Source organism: Sorghum bicolor, chromosome 8 (genome assembly GCF_000003195.3).
Source record: "Sorghum bicolor cultivar BTx623 chromosome 8, Sorghum_bicolor_NCBIv3, whole genome shotgun sequence".
NCBI classification, from domain to species: domain Eukaryota; kingdom Viridiplantae; phylum Streptophyta; class Magnoliopsida; order Poales; family Poaceae; genus Sorghum; species Sorghum bicolor.
The window spans coordinates 60,822,551-60,836,658 of NC_012877.2; the positions used below are offsets into that span (position 1 = coordinate 60,822,551).

A 14,108-nucleotide genomic window follows, 5' to 3' on the forward strand; every position below is an offset into this window, starting at 1 on the left:
GCCAATTAGCACTCAAACAATGGCAGACTGACAGAGTTACTTCGCTCCCTCTATTTTAAATTATAAGTCGTCCGCGAACAAGAGTTTGTTCGGCCCGCATTGGGTCTGTAATGCTTGCTGCCTGCGTTCCCGTGAGGAAGGAGATAGAACTAGCTAGCTTGGGGAGATTGAAACTTATAAGCTGTAAAAAACACTAAACGTTGGGTATGTGCACAGGCACAATAGATTTTTTTTAGGATACCTCTGTCCAAGCTTTGACTCGGTTTTCTATAACTAACATAATACTTCTGATAATTATGGGAAACTCACTGAGTAGGCTGGTGCTACATATTTAATGAATGATAGTTATATTGTAACAAACTTAGCTGAGCTCACCTTCAGAAGTTAGAGTGGCAAAGTATTGTACTATTTTCATAAGTGCAGAAGAAAAATGGTTTGATTTCCCTTAGTTTTCAAAGGCCATTTTGCTTTTTTTGGGCACTTTGTATATCTGTCTTATGAGTAGCATGTGGTTCCTTTTTCAGCATGAATTCATCCGCCACAAAGCTTGGCAGTGAACTGGTAAATAAGGGGGTGACTACTTGCAGTTGAGGGTTTGTCTTTAAGTAAATGCGGCTCTGGCGTCAGCAAGTCCAACCTCCTCTCCCGCTTCACCAGGCGGGTACCGGGCGTTAGCGTCGTCGAGTTCGCCACCCACAGTCTCTAGGTCGACGGCAAGGTCATCAAGGGCCAGATTTGGTTCATGTTAAGATCCTAATACCTGGTAAATTTTGCTGCATGTAGTTTCTATTTGGGAAGTCAATTAGTGCATAGCATCCACTTATATTTTGTACATTTGCCATGTACAGACTGCTATTGGTGTCTGGTTTAAGACTTGATATAAATTTTTGGTCTGAACAAAAAGAAAAAAAAGGAAGCATTTTCTTTGTTATGTATTCTGCCTTCAGAGTTGGGTTGATTGATTGAGTCTAATAGAAGAACATAATTCGAGGCCACATTTCTATTATCTTGATAAGATGTGTTGGCCTCTGGTTTGCTGACTGCCTTTTTTATGTCATTGAAATCACTAGATTTTGAGTCTATATATTTTGTGAGAGATTTTTGAATAATTGCAACTTATCCTTTACTGTATATTTGTAGGGTCTAAACTTTGGAGAGGAAAAACTGAAGCAGCTAGACTGAAGCAGTTGGGTACTTGGTAATCACTAGAATGCCATTATGCCCTTACATATGTGCTGCTTGAGACCCTACATTTGTAATGAATTGATAGATTGATGTAATGATATTGTATTTACTGTGAAGATGTTAATTCATTTGGATATGATGTTTTATATGTTGGAAAATTATTTGGATGCAATTATATGGGCTGAATTATGTGTGCTGGGAAAAAATAGGCTGAATTTTTTGGGCTTGCGAAAAATATGGGCTGAAATATGTGGGATAAAATACGGGATGCATTATGAGAGTAAAAAAATATTATATGGGCTGAATTGTTGTGGGCTCGAAATCTATATGGGTTGTAATTGAAAATAATGGACCAGCTAACACCACTCTAAATAGATTTCAGGCCCATGAGCTATGTGGGCTTTAGTAGGCCAAAACTCATTTTGTGACATTTTTTCTCCCTGCCATGTCAGCTGCCACGTGGCAAGGCCTACGATTTTATGACAATAAACCAATGTCATATGCTTGTGACATGAACTAAACAAATGTCACATAATCATTTTATGACGCGGGCTTTTCCACGTTTTCATTTTTGTCAACTTGATGTCACAAATCTTACTTTGTAACATAAATTCCATATATTGTGACATAACTAAATGTTAAAAAGCTATGTATACTTCCTCGACCTGCGCGCAATCTGCCGCCGAGAACCCCAATCTCCCCCCTTATTCTTTCGTTTCCTTCCGATTTACTAACATATATATATATATATATATATATATATATATATATATATATATATATATATATATAGATGCATAGTAAAATATATGTTATCTAAAAGAACCTAAATGACTTACAATTAATCTGAAACAAATGGGGTATTGATTAAATAAAAGGAAACCCGTATGAGCATTCCAAATGATTCATACCTGCTGGGGCTGAGGATGAGCACCGGCACCGTGTTGATTAAATTGTTTAGGTAAAAGGAAGCCCATGATGGCAAACATTGTGTCCATGTTCTTACTGGATATATGCTGCTCCACCTCCTTTAACCGCTGGGACAGGTTCCCGGAGTTGTAGAAAAGGCACACGATGTTGGTCTCCTCCTGGCAATCCATGACCAGCTTCAAGGCCTCCCCGAGGGTTCCGTCCAGGGCCTCAAGTGCCACTCTTACTGCCAAGTTGTTCATCAGCTCCCTGTTATTCTGGTGCTGCGACAACGAATTACTGAGTACGTCGACGCGGCTTATTATCTGCTTGCATAGACCTTCATTCTGCTTCACCGTGTCTGCTGCTTTCTTGATCTTGAGAGCAGCTTCGATAACCTTGGCAATGGTGCCCACAGCATCGACCATCCTATAGGTAGGCAGTACGCAAAGGGTGACCAAGTAGAATCTGCAGATCAAGCAGTTTTTAAACACAAATTGCGAGCTATAGTTAAAAGAATTATTGATGATTATTCACAGAAAAACTTATGATCCGATTAACACAGTCAGAGCACTGACCTAGCTTCCTTTTTTTTTTAAGACGCTGGCTTAGCTTCTTCTTGGATTCTCCTTCTATTCTCCTCCAGAAACCTTCCTCCAAATGAGCGATTGCAGCATTGGCTGGGAAAGCAAGTCTTCTCGAGTTAATGAGCTAAGGGCACTCACAATGCAAGACTCTATCACAGAGTCCAAGACACTTAACTACATACTATTTATGGTATTTTGCTGATGTGGCAACATATTTATTGAAGAAAGAGGTAGAAAAAATAAGACTCTAAGTCTTATTTAGACTCTAAGTCCACATTGTTCGAGGTAATAAATAACTTTAGACTCTATGATAGAGTCTGCATTGTGAGTGCCCTAATGGATCGGAGACAAAGGCGCGCCAGCTTCTTTCCCCGGAAACTACGAGGAAACTAAACAGCTGCAAGATAGTAACTTAATTGCGCAATTAAAATGGCCAGCCGTGTTATGTAGGCAAATGGACCTTTAATAATGCCCAAAGCTTCAATACGGTGATCGCTAGACTCCGTATTCCCTGACTCTTGATTCCCTCGAGGACGAGCGCCACCCAACCCTATCTTCCAATCATATACTACCTCCATACTCATAAAAAAAGTCATTTTAAAAAAGATTTGAGTCAAACATTGAGAATATAAATCATGAATATTTAAGTTGCTGAATTTGGAAATGCAAAAACCATATGAATAGATTTGTCTTGAAAAATACTTTCATAAATATATATATATATATATCACTTTTTGAGATAAATATTTTTATAAAAACAATGAGTCAAAGTTAGCCTCTGGAGACCGTGTCGTTGTCCTAAATGACTTCCTTTATAAGTATGGAGAGAGTATTATCTTATCACAATAATAGTGTTATTAATAATACATGTTGACAACATTTTGTATGTTTGATTTCTATGACCCGAGATCGACTTACTTAATGCGTGGTTAGTTCCATCAACCGCGGTTGTTAGTCTTGTACTTGCTCCGTTGACAAACATGTCCAGCTGGATAGAATGTGACGCATCTCAATATATTCCTATCAATCAAACAGTTTGCTGGTCACACTATGTTCACATGTTAATGGTTAGGCCCTAATTATTACTTATATTGGCAAAGTTAAATTTTCCAACCTCCCACTTATTACATATATAGCAGTTCCATTTTCAATCTTAAACTATAAAACCAGGTACGGAAACCCTCAATATAAGTATATGTTTACACAACTCATGCCAAAGAAGACACTTGAAGGAGCCCATGTGTTATGAACAAGGAGCTGACTAGAGAATGAGAAAATAGTCGTTTCTAAAACTTAATCGCTATGGCCAACCAAAATATATGTGAAATTAAAACTATTTGGTCTAGCTAGCCTCAACTACAACCCCCTCTATCTATGTTCATAGGCACCTTACAAAGGGTCCCAATCAAGTTTACTAAAGTTTCGAGCTAGTGGGAGCTTACCCAATAACAATTCTAGTTAGCAAGATTAAACAAACATATGCAGCTAGTCAACTAAGCACACACCAGGAGCTCCTACACATACTAGTGATCACAAGCACAAAATAAACTACACATTGGTACTAGTCACTAGTTACATTTTTTTTTACGATCAAACCATTCACCCGTGTTTCATTAAGGAGGTAAAACGTTTGCAAACAACATGAATGAAGCTTGATGGCGAGTGGCCATCATTAGTTACACTATACAAGCTTGATGGACTGCTGGCAGCTGCTATAGCTAACGTGGGCCAGCTCCGATCTTGGTGGGCTGTTGAGCTGTCAACGTGATGGGCTAGAGCCCACGAAGGAGATTAGGAGGAGCGCAGGTGTGGAGTTGGGATGGGAGGCTTTTGGCCCGAGAGATGAGGGTAGGTGGCCCAAATTTTATAATGGGAGAAAAAAAAAGGAAGGATAGAAAAAGATTTTGGATGGGATTTCAACCAGGTTTTGAACTTTTGTAAAAAAATTTTTGCGAAAATAGTTTTCAAAAATGTTTTGTCACTTAACCTTTCATCAAACCATAAGTTTAGCCTCTGATGCGCATATTTGGGGGAAGCTCTGGAATACAATGCGCCGAACCCATAAACAACTGGCTCCGATAAGTACTAGTGATTTTTCAGCCAAAGGGGAAAAAAGAAAAAAAAAAGAAGAAATGAAAAACTATGAGCAACATACAAATTTTCACGTCCATTTTTAGGTGCCTCGCGTATTTTTAACCGCCGTCACTTGCGCTCACGGCCTCGCCTCCTTTCACGCAAGAGGCCCTCTGCCCTGTGCATGCAAGATCGATCGAGAGAGAAACGAGGATCGGCCCTCTGCCCTGCTGCATTATCGATCGATCGATCGATCGGCCGGCCTGTTGATCTCACCGCCACGGCGCCGTCCCGAATGGTGGTGGATGATGTCCCGTAGTCCAGGATCAAGACGACGATGTTCGGGTGCGGCTACCGGACCCAGTTCATCAACGGGCGCAGGGAGAAGTTCGTGAGGCTCGTCGAGGCAGACGCGCCGGCGGAGTCGCCGTCCAGCCCCACTTCCGGCAGCGGCGGCGGCGGCGCCATGGAGCACGGCCACGGGCACGGCAGCGGCGGCGGCGGGTTCCACATGGACAGCTACTTCTCGGGCAACCCGGCTGCGGCGGCCGCCAAGTTCCGCGCGCGGTCGGTGCGTGTGGCGGCCGGCGTGATGAACCGGTCGGAGCGGCTGCGGACCATCGGGCTGGTGTTCCAGGAGGACTTCCGGAAGATGTCGCAGCAGGTGTTCGACCCGCAGGACGCGTTCCTGGCGCGCATGAACCGCGCCTTCGTCTTCGCGTGCATCGTGTCCGTGGCCATCGACCCGCTCTTCCTCTACCTCCTGGCCGTCAAGTACACGGACAAGAACACCTGCATCGGCTTCGACCGCAACCTGGCCACGGTCGCCACCGTGGTGCGCACCGCCGTGGACGCCTTCTACCTGGCGCGGATCGCGCTGCAGTTCCGGACGGCGTACATCGCGCCGTCGTCGCGCGTGTTCGGTCGCGGCGAGCTGGTGATCGACTCGTCCGCCATCGCGCGCCGCTACCTCCGCCGCTTCTTCGTCGTGGACCTCCTCTCCGTTCTGCCGCTGCCGCAGGTCTCCATCTGGAACTTCCTCAACCGTCCCAAGGGCGCGGACCTGCTGCCCACCAAGAACGCGCTGCTCTTCACGGTGCTGTCGCAGTACGTGCCCCGCCTTGTGCGCTTCTACCCAATCACCTCGGAGCTGAAGCGCGTGACGGGGGTGTTCGCCGAGACGGCCTTCGGCGGCGCCGCCTTCTACCTGCTGCTCTACATGCTGGCCAGCCACATGGTGGGGGCGTTCTGGTACCTGCTGGCCATCGAGCGGCTGGACGACTGCTGGCGGGACAAGTGCAGCAAGCTCAACTTCCACCAGTGCCGCACCTACATGTACTGCGGCGGCGGCAGCCAGGGCCAGTCGGGGTTCCTCGAGTGGCGCACCATGATCCGGCAGGTGCTGGCGCAGGAGTGCGCCCCCGTCGACGGCAGCGGGACCGGGTTCCCCTACGGCATCTACACGACGGCGATCCAGTCGGGGGTGTACTCGACGGAGAACCTGACGGCCAAGATCCTCTTCTGCCTCTGGTGGGGGTTGCAGAACCTGAGCACCATCGGGCAGGGCCTGGAGACGACGCACTACAAAGGGGAGCAGCTCTTCTCCATCACGCTGGCGCTGCTGGGGCTCATCCTCATGGCGCTCCTCATCGGCAACATGCAGACGTACCTGCAGTCCATGACGCTGCGGCTGGAGGAGATGCGGCTCAAGCGCAGGGACTCGGAGCAGTGGATGCACCACCGCGTGCTCCCCGACGAGCTCCGGGAGCGGGTGTGGCGGCACAACCAGTACAAGTGGCTCGAGACGCGCGGCGTCGACGAGGACAGCCTCGTGCGGAGCCTGCCCAAGGACCTCCGCCGCGACGTCAAGCGCCACCTCTGCCTCCGCCTCGTCCGCCGCGTCCCGCTCTTCGCCAACATGGACGAGAGGCTCCTCGACGCCATCTGCGAGCGCCTCAAGCCCAGCCTCTGCACCGAGTCCACCTACATCGTGCGCGAGGGGGACCCCGTCGACGAGATGCTCTTCATCATCCGGGGACGGCTCGAGAGCTCCACCACCGACGGCGGACGGATGGGGTTCTACAACAGGGGGTTGCTCAAGGAGGGGGACTTCTGCGGCGAGGAGCTGCTCACCTGGGCGCTCGACCCAAAGGCCGGCGCCAACTTCCCGCTGTCCACGCGCACCGTCAGGGCCATCTCCGAGGTCGAGGCCTTCGCGCTGCGCGCCGACGAGCTCAAGTTCGTGGCGGGGCAGTTCCGCCGGCTGCACAGCAAGCAGCTGCAGCAGACGTTCCGCTTCTACTCGCAGCAGTGGCGCACCTGGGCGTCCTGCTTCATACAGGCCGCATGGAGGAGGTACCTCAAGCGGAAGGCGGCCGAGCAGCGGCGCCGGGAGGAGGAGGAGATGGAGGCCGACGAGGCCGCCGCGTCCGGGGTCTCCACCAGCCGCTTCAAGACCACGCTCCTCGTGTCGCGCTTCGCCAAGAACGCCATGCGCGGCGTGCAGCGCCAGCGCTCCGTCCGAGGGAACAGCCTCATCATGCTGCCCAGGCCGCCGGAGCCGGACTTCGGCTCCATGGACTACTGAGCGCCGATCGCTCCGCCAGCCACTCAACTTCTTCAGCTTAATTGGCTGACACAAAGAAACATATATACTTGTATGTATTTATTTCATTATTCATTTATTATTTGTTAATAACTTGTCAGAGGTTATATATTACGGTTTACTCAACTGATGAATTTGTTGCAGTGCTTGGTTCTGTAGGTTTAGATTTCCTTTTACCAAGACATGCATGAATTTGATCATTAAACCATTGCACCTCACAGGATGCTGACAACAAATCCGGCAGGACTTCAGACCTGAGATCCACCATCAAAGTCAGTCCTATATGACACCGTAAGCTCTGAAAATGTTGGATGATGATACATAATAAACTGCTCAGGTATGTACCATCTAGTACACAGTAGAGATCAGATACAGATAGATATTGTACAAGAATATACCTATCAATGGAAGTTTATTACATTGTGGCTTCAATCAATATAATCTGTGCTGTGAAAAAATGCTATTCTATATTCTGAAATATTGCTAATTACAAGTGGATGCTACCAAATCCATGCAATCAGCTGCGTTGGAAAATTTGTCAGCTGAAAGTTTCTCCATCTTCAACTGTTTATGGTTGCTGCATGGCTTTATGCTGTACGGCTGCGCAGCTCAAGCGCAGTATTTTCAGTCTTTAGATTTGCAGTATTGCAGTCTCTACAAGTGCTTCAAGAAACCTATAGGAGCTGCAAGAAATGTGGCACTTCTGATCAGCCCAGCAATTAGCCAATCGCAACATGATCCTACAAGTAGAGCTAGAGTATCTTCCTATCATTGGCATTAACCTTGCATCAAGCAGATTGATCAATCATTTCCTTGCTTGTACTGGAGGCTTCATCGCTTCCATCATCAGATTCCAATAGACAGTATGCCACACCATCTTCAGATTCTACTCTGTCAAAGTCATATCCTGGATTTTCATTTTCCACCTTCATATCAGGTATCCTGTTTGTCACTGCCGGTTTTATTGCCTTTACATCTGGGCGCCTGCTTAGACTTAACGCCTGCTCCTGGGCTACCATTCTTGAACTGTTACCATTGCTATCCACTAAATCTGAAACTCTTACCTGCAAGAACGAATTTAGCTCAGATGAGAAATGAAAATGCTATAATATTTTTTTTCTCAAACACATAGGAGAGCTGTGTATCATTTCATTTAGAAGAACAAATGCCATGAATTTGAGATTGTTTTTTCAGATTTTAAGAACCTGAAGAGGCTTCATGATATCAACATCTTGGTCCCCAATGTCTTTTAGTGCTTCCTGAGCTTGCAGCTCCATTGAGTCTCTCACAAGCTTACTCAAGAAGGATACATCATCAGACATGACGCCCAGTCCTTTCAAAAGTATCGAACCTAGCTGCAAGCTAGTCTGCAGCGAAAGATTGACAAGAGAAATGTGATCACATGAATTCTTATGTGCTGCTCGGTAAACAGAGAATTTATTGAGAACATTACCTCAGCATTTTCCAGGACAACGTCTGTTGCACCTGCTTTCTTAAGATCTAACAAATGCGAGAGGTCTTTAGCTCTAGCGTATATTGGAACCTATTAAAGCAGAAGGTATACGTTAATTTGCATGTTTTTCACTCTTTCATGGTTTCTATATGAGAATAAGGTTCATCTCTCCGAACTCTAAAATATTCTTGCACAACGCTGCTATCATAGCATATGTCTCAAATTGGTAGCTAAATCCTGAGATTTCCCCAAAGCATAATGCAGTTTCACTTTGGAGATTCTTACCGCAGTGAAAGCTTGCCGCAATCTGTTTACAGACTCAATTGTTTTTTCCTTTCCAGTATACATAACCATGATAGCTTTTGGAAACGTTATGCCAGCAGATTGCAGAACTGAAGGGCGTGAACCATCTCCGTATAGCACACGAAATCCTGATTTTCTAGCTGACTGATAGGAGAGAAGAAATAAGCTTGCTTAGTTGAACACATGGAAACACATCATTCCACCTTCTGTGAGAGAAGGGAAGATGCATTAATTATTATACCAAAATGCTTTCTTATTTCCAACCTTTACAACAGCAGGATTTAGATCAAATGCGACATATGGCCATCCTTCTGTGTCTTTCTCAATTCCAAATGACAATGGTGCAGATAAAAAATTAGCAAGGACCTGCACAAACATGAAATTTTATGGTTTGCACTCAAATGAAACAAGAAAGAAAATATCATGCAAGATACCTGTCCCATCTCTCCAAAACCAAGAATTACAACAGGTTCAGTGGCACCATAATTCACCATCTCAGCAGGCTTCTGCAAAAAAAAGCATTTTAGAGTTCACAAGAAAAATATGCTAATGGTCAATGTGAATGTATTAATGATTGTAGCTACGCACTTCTTTTTCTTCAGATCTTTCATCAATGATCCCTGCTACTCTTCTTCCAACTTCATTGAGCAACGGAGTTAATGCCATCGAGAGCACAACAACAATTATAAGCAGTTTATTTAACTCAAGTGGTAGGACACCGAGCCTGTTTGCCAAAGAAAACACCACGAATCCAAACTCGCCTCCTTGAGAAAGTAGCAGTCCTATCCTTACACTTTCTTTAAGAGTTAGCCCGACTCTAGGCCCAATTGCGGTAATTATCAATGTCTTGATTGCAACAAGACCCCCCAACAGTGTCAGAACATTAGGCCACTCCCGGATGAGAAGCTACATATCATGCAAAAAGGTCGACATGGATCAATGAGCATATAAACAATGTTTTGTTAACTAACGAAAATAACACAGCAATGCCCCTTTAAATGTTATTTAGGAACTGTCCACTGAATGGAAACGGAAATGAAGGCATGTAGGCCTATATATCTTAGCCATGGAAAGACATGAACTACTGCACATGAATAAAGAGTGTGATTTACATTCAACCATTTGTTCACTTGAAAAACAGAAACAGCTGTACCTGCATGTCAATGGAAGTCCCTGTAGTCATAAAGAACAGCCCAAGCAACAAGCCTCTGAATGGCCTTATGTCAGCTTCAATTTGTGTGCGGAAATTTGTTTCTGCAAGAATGGCTCCAGCTAGAAATGCACCCAGCTACATAGGATGATGTTAGGAGGTAAACAATCAGCAATCTAAAAATCTGAAAGAGCACAATCTGGATCTAACTGAGATTTTCAAATAGGACATACTGTATCACTAAATCCCAACTTTTGGGTGATAAGTGATGTCCCTGCGACTGTAAGAAGACAGAGCGCAACAAATGCCTCTGAACTCCTTGACTCTGCAACAAACTGCCAGAATGGTACTTCAGTTTTTATTGTATACTAAACCAAAATTTTATTGAACAAAAAATATGAGTACATATTTCAGAATGTAGAAGGTAACATACCTCAAAGACACGTCTCATGAGGTACTTCCCGCCAAGGGAAAGTAAGCCAAGTCCGCCCAGTGCCTTTAAGCTCTCAGCTAGTAAAAGTGGCCACAAACTTCGCTCCACGATATTCTGTAACAAAGGCACAAAGCCAGTAAATGTTATTGTATGACTCAATGTAATGTGAAGGCAGTGCAGCATGCTCATACTTAGGAACGTGTGCAGTGGATGAACAAGTAGGATGCAGTAATATGTTAGTGACTATCTGTATGTTTACAGTATCAACCTTTTTTATACTAACTTAGTAATGTAACATGCAAAATATTATCAACTACAAAATGGTCTTAGAACTACACATATCCTTCAACGAAATTAGTGTCGGTCCTTAGGTTGCATTGTAGCATAACGGGAGAGTATATCAGGTGCATGTTTTGCAAATGAGCATTCTGTAGTTTGATATATCTAAGTGCTAACCTTTTGCGTACCTGACTCTCTAGCACAGGGAGTATGACCAACAGGGGGACAACTGCAATGTCCTGTGAGTATCAGCAGAATACGTCCTGGAATTAATACACCTCACACTCCTTGGAGGATTCATGAAAAATGACAATTTTGGAGACAGGAAAATGTATAGAGCTTCAATCGAACACCTGCAGGAGAAGAATTCCCAGTGTAGCTGAACCAAATCTTGTTGGAAGTTCACCTTTCTCGGCAAGAAGCTGCAGACGATGTTCATAGTCACTTATCAAGTGCAAAAAAAAAAGCAAAAAAAATGTAACAGTTGTAAGTATGGCAAGTTGCTTGAACAATTTGTGTAACTAAAATGCCGCTGTATGCATAGATGTTAGAGTGCATGTCGTGGGTCAAGCCATTCACCCAAAATAGACAAGCTACAAATGTGAAAGCATGGAGAAACTCGGTACTTCAAAGAATGATTGCTGATGTAATTCCTAAATAGAATGCACACCTGGAGAACAAAAGCAGATGAAGATAGTGAGAGCGCAGCTCCAATTACTATTGCTTCATCAATACTCCTGATGTTCACCTGCAGACCAAAACCAAATAAATTACTAAAATCAAGAATGGCAAAAGAACTGAAGGAGCTTAGCCCCCTGCCCATATGATGGTTTAATTCTGTACCCTGGGAATGAAACATCGGTATGGACTACAGAAGACTATAAGAGTAATTTTCATTTTCAATTTACAATAAATCTTACCAGATCAGGTCTTGAATCGAAGAGAAATTGCAATATCTTTGTTCCTATGGCGCCATTAGGAGGAAGCTCGAACGCCGTGAAAGCGAGGGTTGACAAAAGAACCTTCAGGATATCGAAAGGTATGGCGAATCAGCTTTGTTAGCACTTTCCAAAATTCCATGTGGAGACCAAGTGTTCTAGTAGTAAGCCAGGAAATATCAGTGCAAGGCACATAACAGATTCAGACAGAGAACATTTGCCTAGTGATGGTTCATATCATGAAACATTAGCTCGATCAGAGTAGTAACATCAGCGCATAAGAATTTGTCGTTATAAATTAACAGGCAAGCATATATGTAGTCAGTAGCACAAGGACTGAAGGAGGACGAATAACCGTACCTGAGGCAAGCCCATCCCAAAGGCGTACCTGGCAAGAGCCTTGAGGCGAGAGAGTGAGAGCTCCAGGCCCATCTCAAACAGCTGCAGATGGGAGGCAGAGCGGTGAATCAATCACTCGAGTAAAGCATTTCCTGCAAACCAATGGCGATGCAATAACGCTAACGAGGCTCCCAAAGGTTGGTACCCACCAGGAAAAGGATTCCCCACTCGGAGAGGAGCTTGACGTCGGTGAGGTTCCTGATGAGGCCGAACTGGTTGAGCACGACGCCGGCGCAGAAGAAGCCGAGAATCTGCGGCAGCATTTGGGGGGCGCGTCGTGTAAGCACGGGGCGAGCAATAAGGGACGACGGCGGCGGCGAGGAGGACGGGGGAGAGATACTTCACTGGGCTGGCCTTGACGACGCGGAAGGCGGGGACGACGAGGACCGTGACGCCGAGGAAGGTGAGCGTGTCGAAGCCCAGGTCGTTGATCACCTCGACGGCGCCGCTGGCCAGGTCCATGTCCATCCCCGCGCGCGGCGCCCGGAAGCGCCTCCTCCTCTTCGTCCCGTACCGGGGCGTCCTACCCACGCAGCGGAGGACGCAGCAGGCCGACGCCGAGGTGGGCGCGGAGGATGCCCGGGCGGCGGAGGGAGGCGACGCGGGGAGGAGGACGTGGAGCCGTGCCCGTGCCAGCGCCGCCGCCGCCGAAGCGGCAGCCGACGCCATGGCGCCAAGGCGGGCGGCGCGCGTGCCGAAGCTACCGGAACGGAAGCGGAGCGGCTCGCCTCGCGGCGCGTGGGTGCGTGTGCGTACGAGGACCACCGGAGGGCGAGGAGACGCTGCGCCGTGTGCCCGTGTCGCGTCCCCGCGCGCGCGGGTGGGGTGGGGGGCGTACCTTTTATCTGGCTGCGTGCGGGTCCTGGCGAAGGCGAACTCGGAGGACTCAGCTGGCTGTGGGATGGTGGATAAGATGTTGAGGCGATCGGAGCGCCGCGCGGGCCTTCGTCCACCTCTCGCTGCCGCCTGGCCCTGCCCGTCGACGTCGCCGCCTCGGCCGTTACCAGTTCTGTCGCCGTCCACAGCTCCACGCCTAGTGATTCTATTTTTTTTAAAAAAAAAAAATGATAACCTTTCCACGCCAAATGCTTGGCTGCTTGCTTTGCTAATACTATGTGGCTATGTGCACGCTTGCGCTGTGAATATTGACGCTGCACCATGTTACCAATTTGTAAGAAATAGCAAAAACAAAAATATTGTCCAATATTTAGGCCCTGTTTAATTTCTCACCTAAAATTTTTTCATCCATCACATCGAATCTTTAGACACATGCATAGAACATTAAATGTACATAAAAAAATAAACTAATTACACAGTTTGGTTGAAAATCGCGAGACGAATCATTTAAGCCTAGTTACTCTATGATTAGTCTTAAGTGCTACAGTAACCCACATGTGCTAATGATAGATTAATTATGCTTAATAGATTTGTCTTGTAGTTTCCTGACGAGCTATGTAATTTGTTTTTTTATTAGTTTTTAAAAAACCCTCCCGATATCCTTCCGACATATCCGATGTGACGCTTAAAAAATTTTCATCAGCAATCTAAACAGGGCCTTAGTCTATATCTAGGTCTATGAAGTGGTTTGCTCGTGTTTGGTTGTACTCTTCGCAAGCTTGCACAGTGCTCAAATCAAAGTCGAATGCAGTATTAGCTTAGTACACAGATTTGCGAAAACCGAAAGGCGCGCACAATAAAACATGCTCGCCCCCCCCCCCCCCCCCCCAACACACACCTCTAGTAGAAACATGAAAAGAAAATGGGCTATGCTCGCTCCACATACCTCTAATAGGA

At 46.1% G+C, this 14,108-nt stretch overlaps 3 protein-coding genes and 1 long non-coding RNA gene across 5 annotated transcripts; 2 read left to right on the forward strand and 2 right to left on the reverse strand.

The window, feature by feature from the left end:
- On the forward strand, positions 228-1,319 carry LOC110429935. Its single transcript, XR_002447125.1, has 2 exons — positions 228-718; positions 1,141-1,319. It is a non-coding gene; the product is annotated as an uncharacterized LOC110429935 (long non-coding RNA).
- LOC8084423 lies at positions 2,091-2,759 on the reverse strand. The gene is made up of 2 exons (XM_021466140.1): positions 2,673-2,759; positions 2,091-2,562 (listed from the first exon to the last, which is right to left on the reverse strand). Exon 2 carries the CDS (start codon positions 2,520-2,522, stop codon positions 2,091-2,093), a length of 432 nt encoding a protein of 143 aa, XP_021321815.1. The 5' UTR covers positions 2,523-2,562; positions 2,673-2,759.
- On the forward strand, positions 4,978-8,819 carry LOC8084424 (putative cyclic nucleotide-gated ion channel 7). Its single transcript, XM_002442510.2, has 3 exons — positions 4,978-7,411; positions 7,581-7,696; positions 8,554-8,819. The coding sequence occupies exon 1, from the start codon at positions 5,092-5,094 to the stop codon at positions 7,339-7,341; it is 2,250 nt and encodes a 749-aa protein (XP_002442555.1). The 5' UTR covers positions 4,978-5,091; the 3' UTR covers positions 7,342-7,411; positions 7,581-7,696; positions 8,554-8,819.
- On the reverse strand, positions 7,667-13,425 carry LOC8071480 (K(+) efflux antiporter 3, chloroplastic). 2 transcript variants are annotated; one of them, XM_002443531.2, is made up of 18 exons: positions 12,660-13,425; positions 12,464-12,565; positions 12,276-12,356; positions 11,898-11,999; positions 11,648-11,725; positions 11,331-11,399; positions 11,166-11,216; positions 10,699-10,812; positions 10,499-10,600; positions 10,269-10,403; positions 9,704-10,021; positions 9,550-9,621; positions 9,380-9,481; positions 9,098-9,259; positions 8,813-8,902; positions 8,565-8,726; positions 8,142-8,423; positions 7,667-8,042 (listed from the first exon to the last, which is right to left on the reverse strand). In XM_002443531.2, the coding sequence occupies exons 1-17, from the start codon at positions 12,981-12,983 to the stop codon at positions 8,148-8,150; spliced, it is 2,340 nt and encodes a 779-aa protein (XP_002443576.1). In that variant the 5' UTR covers positions 12,984-13,425; the 3' UTR covers positions 7,667-8,042; positions 8,142-8,147. The 2 variants fall into 2 exon arrangements, with proteins under 2 accessions (XP_002443576.1, XP_021301973.1); XM_021446298.1 differs by having other exon boundaries at positions 7,667-8,423.

Coding starts and splice junctions, on each gene's coding strand:
- LOC8084423 (XM_021466140.1), bottom strand. CDS start 2,522: ATGGTCGATGCTGTGGGCACCATTGCCAAGGTTATCGAAGCTGCTCTC.
- LOC8084424 (XM_002442510.2), top strand. CDS start 5,092: ATGTTCGGGTGCGGCTACCGGACCCAGTTCATCAACGGGCGCAGGGAG.
- LOC8071480 (XM_002443531.2), bottom strand. CDS start 12,983: ATGGCGTCGGCTGCCGCTTCGGCGGCGGCGGCGCTGGCACGGGCACGG. Junction 11,217..11,330: donor TGGGAATTCTTCTCCTGCAG/GTGTTCGATTGA, acceptor TGATACTCACAG/GACATTGCAGTTGTCCCCCT. Junction 8,903..9,097: donor TGCGGCAAGCTTTCACTGCG/GTAAGAATCTCC, acceptor CTGCTTTAATAG/GTTCCAATATACGCTAGAGC.